Source organism: Hydractinia symbiolongicarpus, chromosome 15 (genome assembly GCF_029227915.1).
Source record: "Hydractinia symbiolongicarpus strain clone_291-10 chromosome 15, HSymV2.1, whole genome shotgun sequence".
In the NCBI taxonomy this organism is placed as follows: Eukaryota; Metazoa; Cnidaria; class Hydrozoa; order Anthoathecata; family Hydractiniidae; genus Hydractinia; species Hydractinia symbiolongicarpus.
In genome coordinates, this window is record NC_079889.1 from 5,730,794 (window position 1) to 5,739,527 (window position 8,734).

Sequence of the window (8,734 nt, forward strand, 5' to 3'; positions counted from 1 at the left end):
ATCGCGTAATTTAATTCATGATAAATTTACTTATTTTTTAAATAATTTGAATTAGAAGAAAGATGTTTCAGCTCTTTAAGTCAAATAAGAGTGTTTCTTCACTTTATACAGACATACTAGTCGGCCGTAACAGACAGACAAACAGACAGAGAGACGGCTATTGTTATAAAGATGTTCTCCGAATCTGACACAAATTTTGTCTTCTTAAATTTTTTAAAGTTATTCCAAATGTAGGCACCACGGTACGAAATAGAAAACTGACTGTTTTTACTTTTTTTAGAGTTACTGTATTACACAGCCGTTAAAATGGGACAAAATTTCTTATTACCCTTTCCTACTTTAATATTTCGCAATAGAAATAAATTTTTGAGAAAACACATTGCATCAAGAAAATGGTACTGATTAATTTTTTCTTCCACGGGGGAGAATTCGTTTCTTGTATTGGTATGTGCCGAGACGTTGACACATTAGCATATTGCATCTTGTTAAGAGGTACAGCTTCGTGTGAGTGTTTGTGGGGGATGATAATAAAAGTGATCATCGTTTAGTTATTATTCACAGTGGTTGTGTGGAGGTGTCGCCTTTGTAATAAAAAACAATTAATTTAGGAAACCAACGAAATCTCGCCCACCGGTGTCGTTAATTACCACTTGGTCTTCCAAGGTAGATATGTTGCAATATACATCCCCCTCATCTTTTTTACACGCAGATTCGACAAGAAAAAAAAAATATGCGAAATACAGTGCATATCATCATAAAAGAACATTGTGTACTTTAAAGTTAGAAACTTTCGCGGGCGGAAGTTTTGCGAGGTCGAAAAATTCCGAAATTTTGCGACAAAAACTTTCGCGAATTAAACTTTTAGGACGAATATGCTTAAAAATGACTTTATTTGCAAGGGAAAATCTTTCGCAAATGGCAACAAATTTTTTTTTAAGATAAAAACATTGTGGCTTCACGATAAAATACCAATATTAGGACCAACAATGAGTATGTTTATTATTTTTTATTGACAATATATTTCGGATAAAAATTATCCATCATCAGGTCTAAAAGCAAATAAATAATGTTAAAAACAGTTAAAAACAAGTATAAAATTATTCAACATATCATACATAAACTACACCTCACACTACAACAAATCAAATTTACAAGAAAATCTAAAAACAAAACGAGTTTAGAAGAGAGTAAGGTAATTAAATTTTTATTACCAATGCTCTGCTTCTATATTCGTCTTTTGTATTTAAAACCGGTTTGATGTAATTGATCATTAGCGCCTCAAGAGTCATTAAATGATAAACGTTCCGCGTTGATGAACATAAAATTGATACATTTTCCATTGTTAAAAGATTATTGCAATCGTCGAAATGCTTTCCCACCGGACCAGTTCTTTTATGTTCCTTAAGTCGTTTGATTAAATGTCGGCTCGTCTGTCCGACATAGCACGAGTTGCATCGTGGACATTCTATTTTGTATACCAAACAACTTTTGAAACATTTTTCAATTACAGGTTTCAATGGAGGCAGAGAACTTTTCAACTTTTTCAATGTGAAAATAATTTTACACGGAATATTCAACTTTCTCATAGAAGTTTCAAATTTCTCCGAAACTCGCCCACGATATTGAATGAAAATCATCTTCTCTTCAGACTCTTCTTTCTCGTTTTCTTCATCAGGATTCTCGTTATCATTATTTTCCATAATCTTAGATATCGTACTTTTAATTATCGGGTCATAGAAAGCTTTCGGATATTGATTTTTCTCAAGAACAGTTTTACCTTTTTCTAGACTTTGGTGAAAATTCGACCATGTGCTACACGCTCGATGTATTCGATGAACTAGGCCGGATACGACTGACCGTTTATATTTCCGTGGTGCCAGTGAATGAAAGTTCATCGTCAGGCCTGTATCGGTAGCTTTCGTGTACCATGTCGATGATAAATTGTTATTTGAACGAATAATTAACATATCCAGAAAAGGTATAGACGTATTCTTCCCTTCTTTTTCAATGGTAAATTTGAGTGACGGATGCAGTTCGTTAATTTGTAGAAGTTTTCCGTCAATTCTATTACGTTCTATGTTTCTCAAAACATCATCCATATACCTTGAATACAGTACAGCATCGTCTTTGAGGATAGAGTCAAACTTGCTTAGCCAACCATTAGCGAGAAGTGGAGCTGGTGGGCTGCCCATAGCTAAGCCATCGATTTGCTTGTAATAACCATCGTGTGATAATAAAACTACGTCACGACTGCACAAAGAGACTAAGGTTTTAAAGGTGTCTTTATCTACCGGAGGCTGTTCGTATTTACCAGAAAATAAAAGCTCGGTGCAATCATTTATGGCTTCATCAAGCGGAACGTTTGTATACAAAGACTTTATATCAAAACTAACTAGTTCTTCGTTCGTATTAAGTTGAATTTGAGATAACAGATCAGAAATTTCCTTTGTTGAGGAATTGATATTGCACTCCTTTACAACAGATAACCATTTTGAAACTTGATTACCAATTTTATAGTAGGCTGAGCCAGGCATGGAAAGTACTGGTCGAACTGGTGTATCTTTCTTATGTACCTTCGCTAGGCCATATAGACGTGGCGGTTGGCTTCCTACTGGTTTCATCTTATCGTACAATGCGTCCGAGATTTTATTATCTTTTTTCAACAACTTTAACATGGATAAAACTCTTTCTTCTTCTTTAAGCATTGGGTGCTTCTCATTCTTCCTTCTCCCGACGAGTAGGAAGTAGGAAGTAGGAAGCCAACCGCCACGTCTATATGGCCTAGCGAAGGTACATAAGAAAGATACACCAGTTCGACCAGTACTTTCCATGCCTGGCTCAGCCTACTATAAAATTGGTAATCAAGTTTCAAAATGGTTATCTGTTGTAAAGGAGTGCAATATCAATTCCTCAACAAAGGAAATTTCTGATCTGTTATCTCAAATTCAACTTAATACGAACGAAGAACTAGTTAGTTTTGATATAAAGTCTTTGTATACAAACGTTCCGCTTGATGAAGCCATAAATGATTGCACCGAGCTTTTATTTTCTGGTAAATACGAACAGCCTCCGGTAGATAAAGACACCTTTAAAACCTTAGTCTCTTTGTGCAGTCGTGACGTAGTTTTATTATCACACGATGGTTATTACAAGCAAATCGATGGCTTAGCTATGGGCAGCCCACCAGCTCCACTTCTCGCTAATGGTTGGCTAAGCAAGTTTGACTCTATCCTCAAAGACGATGCTGTACTGTATTCAAGGTATATGGATGATGTTTTGAGAAACATAGAACGTAATAGAATTGACGGAAAACTTCTACAAATTAACGACCTGCATCCGTCACTCAAATTTACCATTGAAAAAGAAGGGAAGAATACGTCTATACCTTTTCTGGATATGTTAATTATTCGTTCAAATAACAATTTATCATCGACATGGTACACGAAAGCTACCGATACAGGCCTGACGATGAACTTTCATTCACTGGCACCACGGAAATATAAACGGTCAGTCGTATCCGGCCTAGTTCATCGAATACATCGAGCGTGTAGCACATGGTCGAATTTTCACCAAAGTCTAGAAAAAGGTAAAACTGTTCTTGAGAAAAATCAATATCCGAAAGCTTTCTATGACCCGATAATTAAAAGTACGATATCTAAGATTATGGAAAATAATGATAACGAGAATCCTGATGAAGAAAACGAGAAAGAAGAGTCTGAAGAGAAGATGATTTTCATTCAATATCGTGGGCGAGTTTCGGAGAAATTTGAAACTTCTATGAGAAAGTTGAATATTCCGTGTAAAATTATTTTCACATTGAAAAAGTTGAAAAGTTCTCTGCCTCCATTGAAACCTGTAATTGAAAAATGTTTCAAAAGTTGTTTGGTATACAAAATAGAATGTCCACGATGCAACTCGTGCTATGTCGGACAGACGAGCCGACATTTAATCAAACGACTTAAGGAACATAAAAGAACTGGTCCGGTGGGAAAGCATTTCGACGATTGCAATAATCTTTTAACAATGGAAAATGTATCAATTTTATGTTCATCAACGCGGAACGTTTATCATTTAATGACTCTTGAGGCGCTAATGATCAATTACATCAAACCGGTTTTAAATACAAAAGACGAATATAGAAGCAGAGCATTGGTAATAAAAATTTAATTACCTTACTCTCTTCTAAACTCGTTTTGTTTTTAGATTTTCTTGTAAATTTGATTTGTTGTAGTGTGAGGTGTAGTTTATGTATGATATGTTGAATAATTTTATACTTGTTTTTAACTGTTTTTAACATTATTTATTTGCTTTTAGACCTGATGATGGATAATTTTTATCCGAAATATATTGTCAATAAAAAATAATAAACATACTCATTGTTGGTCCTAATATTGGTAAATTTTTTTTTTTCTCTCTTATTTTTAAAGATGATTAAAGAAGAAACAAGAAGCCCGATGGCTTTCAGATTTCCGCGATTAGCATAGGTAATAAGCATGGGAGTAAAATATGTCATTTTGGTGTGAGACTATCCTCACAAAACAAAAACGCGATGCATGTTATCTGCCACTAAAGTTTGACAAGTTTTAAAATAATTAGAAAACAATAATATAATCATTTTGTCGCACAGTAATCAGAAATGGGCGCTTATTTGAAATTATTATACATAAGAAGTTTTTGCTCAGTTTTGTTTGACGATTACCAATCCAAGTTTTCATTCTAAAATTAGTCTTTTCATAATTTTAGTCTCCTCAAAATTCAATTCAAAGTGAGTGTATTTTGTTTTAATTTAATGAGCGCCCCAGCCTAATTGACCGCCCTGTTAAATAAGCGCCCACCTTATTGGCCGAAATTTTAAATAGCTCCTCTGCCCTTACGGTTAATTAAAAGCATCCCAAGAACATTTATAGGCTGCATTACGTTAAGAACATTAAAAGGCTTTCTTCCACTTCCATGTTCTTATAAAAAAGAAGGTCTATCTATAAATAAAAAAATAAATTACTTACATATAGTATTCTCAAAAATAATAAAAGCTTTAACTCGAATTAATCTATTTTTTAGCATTTTATGTAAATGACATCGCTAAAAAGTGTAGAATTAATTAGTGTATGTAACTCATTCAATTTACTTTAGTGTCAATCTTAATTCTTTTGTGTAGTACAAAACTTATTAGTGCAAATTGCCATAATTGGGATGCAATTTTTACCCCATTTCACACATAAGTCTCACACTTTTTTATTCCACATGCTTTTATTCCCACACTTTTTTATACCCTTAACAAGATGGCGATGGACATATTTTCACGAGTCTTTGCCCAGGACGGTGGCTGAAAAACGCCCCTGTTCACATAAACCAATATTTTTTTTTAATTTTTGGAGGTCATAAAAAGCGTGTTTTTCAAATGGAAAGTTTGTCCATACACAACATATTTATCCCTCTATCCAATTTTAAAAGTACGAGGACAAGAAAGGCATAGACGAGAAATTATACATGATTTTACTTACTTTGAATAAATGAACAGGACTCCTTATTAAAAGTGTTCACAACATATTTCACATGTAAGAAAGACTAATACAAAAATTATGACTACTTGTGAAAATATTCCATTTTTTTTAGATATACTTAAATTTGTGCAACATCGGTGAAAAAGCACCAGAAATACTAAAAAATATTTTCTTCAAGGTCTGAACCTGCTTTTATTTTGCCGTTCACATCATATTTTTGTTTACGATCGTACACAAGTACCAGTTAAATTTAGAGAGAAATTTATGGAAAAATGATAACAAAACTTTTGTAAGTTTAAATCACATCCAACTAAAAATAAATAAAAACCAGGTCGGCGAATGCATGCCGACGTAAATTAAGAATTTTTGGTAACACCTTGGCATTCGCCTCGGCAATTGCCGAGTGTCAACTTGAATTCGAAAGACTAAACGTATATATATGTAGTCCGGATTTTATCAGCTTATGGGAAAAAGTATATGTACGTGATCCAGAGTCAACGTGTTAAGGTAATATATATACCAGTTATTATGTAGTTGTAAAAAACATAGTATATAAAGCAATACACAAATCTTGGAAGAAAAGTTTGAAACTAGTCTATGGTTTACCACCTTAGGGTCTGGAAATATAAACATCGCCGTTTCACCATAAAATATGACTAGCTAGCTAGTATATGATGGTGTTAAGCGTAGCTAGGAACAAGTGATTGATACAAAATTCAAGTATTTATTTATCTAATCAAAGCTTGGAAAAATATTTTGTAAATGCTTCTGGCGAGTTAGGGAATTTACCAAGCAGGTGTGCACAGGTGCCTAAGCTTTCAAATAGATAATTTGAAAGTCACCCAAACGGATAATTAAAACCCTTATAAAAGTAAAGATAAAGGGGGTACCTACGCCCAATTGGTTAACTATTAACCCAACTAAAAACTTTGCTTTTCTGGTAGCTCTCTACTAACTATTCTATAGCTTGGTGAGTAGACAAAGGCATGCCCATATCAGTTAAAAAAACACTAACCTACTCCACTTAGCTAATCAAAATACAATAATTCTTACCTGTTAATTCTCGATGATTAAACTACACGATTTTGAACAGATATCATATCGAGTATACTATAATATAAACTACTCTGGAATTCCCACCAGCAAGCCAACCCTAAAAGAAGCTCACCACAGCCAAAGACGAGTTAAACCAGAATTAAAAGTGCTTTTGGTCATAGTCCAACGCGACTATTATTTAGCCAAGGAACGTAGAATAATAGAAGTTTGTATTCTTATTAGTTGAAAACAAAACGAAGTTTTTTTATTGCCTTTTAGGTAATAACAAAAAAATCAAATAATAACATTGGCCAGGGTCCGCGCAAATGTTTTAGCCTAATGACACAATCCCGTACGTCGAGGCTCTCTATCTATCTCCCTGGGATTTTAAAAATTCCACGTCGCGTAACAGTCGCCGAAAATCAAGAAATCACTAACTTTGAGATTTCCCAGGTTCTTAATCTTTTTGTTGTGAAAAAACTTTCGCGTCTTAAAAAATATTCATGAGTGATTTGCACACGCTTTTTGCAGTAACGAAAATATTCCGTTTTAATGAAGTTTTTCGTAGTTTCGTGAAACTTGCATGACTTTTGCAGCAAAGAAGTCTAACAAATTTTAGCTTTTTCGTATTCCCTGTTGTTTGTCCTTCTTCTTTTCTATTTACTCACTTCAGTTTGCTTACCAGTAGCTTCATTTGTTGAAGGATTTAAGCCTTATGTTGCTTGTAAGAGGCTTCTTATAAAAAACCGTGTAGTCAAATTATAAATTAAATAAAGTACTGTTATAAAAGAAATTGGTTAAGTTTGAAAAACGAGCTTGACATATTTATTAATAAAATGAACTTTCCCACCAAATATTTTTCTAGCCAAACAAAATACTTTCGTTCAGGCCCTTGATCTATGGCTTGATCTTGTCAAAATGCCGAGTTCAATACTTATGCATATAGTAATTGTCTTCTGTCAAAAAAAATGAACATATTTTATGTTTGACAGAACATTTTGTCTTTTCTGCATGTCATAAATTCTATCCACATTTTTTGCACAGCAAATGTCTATAATTCTCCACATTCCATCCAAGGTGAAATTGTCCTTGTGACATTTATATTTATCCGACAATAACATCGAAAAGAGAGAAGATTATGTCAGAATAACAAGATAATCTTGTAAGGTCACATTAGGGTAATTAAAGGTTGCAGTCTTATTATTGTTCACTGAAGCATGTGATGGATGATTTTAAAAACTTTTAAGACGAATTTGTGTACACGTATATAAAAGCTGTTTTGTAGGTAAGGAGCTCTTAAATAAATTTACCATGAACTAATTGAATAAAAAGATATACTCATGAAATGTAAAAACGGTTAGTTCAGCAATCTTAAAATATTTCCAGCAATGCGAAAGATTTAACAGTACATCTTTGTAGTCTGCATAAATTGGTTTTGCTTGAATTGGTGGAAGTTGGTAGAAATCCCCACATGCTATAACAGATATTCCTGCAAATGGAATGTCATCTGCGCATCCAAATATTTCAGTTAGCCGTTGGTGAATGTGCAGCAGCAGCTTGTTTGAGACCATTGAGATTTCGTCTATTACGATAATGCTTAGCTCTGAAAGCTTATTTCGAAGCATGCATCTCTTTTTATCACTCAACTTAAAAATGTTTTTAGTAAAACTTCTATCAACTGGTATACCTAAGGCTGAATGTATTGTATTTTCCTCTACATTGATAGCAGCAACACCAGTTGGCGCCAGAATAAGAATTTTATCCTTTTCTAATTTCCCTGTGCGATAAGAAAGTGCTTTATTTAGCATGTCAGAAATTGTTTTAATCAAGTGTGACTTTCTACAGCCTGCACTTCCTGTTAGAAAGATGTGAATTAGCTCAATTTTATGGTGTGCGTTACATGCCAAGCTTTTTGTGTACCTTCTAACCCAATCATGCACGACTTCAAAAACTTTCCTTTGGGTTTCGTTTAATGCTTGAATTTTTTTATGGAGTTTGTCATCAGAAATTCCAGAATTACTAACCGATGAAAAATTGTTCCAAATAACTGTGACGTTTTCGGTTTCATTTGGAACTTTGTCATTGCTATGATAAATCATATTGCTCATCTCATCATAAACATCGTCATTTTCTTGTTCAGCGAAGGAATCAAGATTATTTACATTCGTGTGAAAATTTGTCATTGCTTCTTCAACAAG

General features: G+C 33.8%; 2 protein-coding genes across 2 annotated transcripts; one reads left to right on the forward strand and one right to left on the reverse strand.

Annotated features, from left to right (window-relative positions):
* Window positions 1-1,033: 1,033 nt before the first annotated feature.
* Window positions 1,034-2,831, reverse strand: LOC130628656 (uncharacterized). Its single transcript, XM_057441639.1, has 3 exons — window positions 1,251-2,831; window positions 1,153-1,160; window positions 1,034-1,049 (listed from the first exon to the last, which is right to left on the reverse strand). The coding sequence occupies exons 1-3, from the start codon at window positions 2,829-2,831 to the stop codon at window positions 1,034-1,036; spliced, it is 1,605 nt and encodes a 534-aa protein (XP_057297622.1).
* Window positions 2,830-7,654, forward strand: LOC130628657 (uncharacterized). Its single transcript, XM_057441640.1, has 7 exons — window positions 2,830-4,113; window positions 4,744-4,765; window positions 5,947-6,008; window positions 6,244-6,297; window positions 6,468-6,471; window positions 7,210-7,260; window positions 7,581-7,654. Exons 1-7 carry the CDS (start codon window positions 2,830-2,832, stop codon window positions 7,652-7,654), a joined length of 1,551 nt encoding a protein of 516 aa, XP_057297623.1.
* The last annotated feature ends 1,080 nt before the right edge of the window (window positions 7,655-8,734 follow it).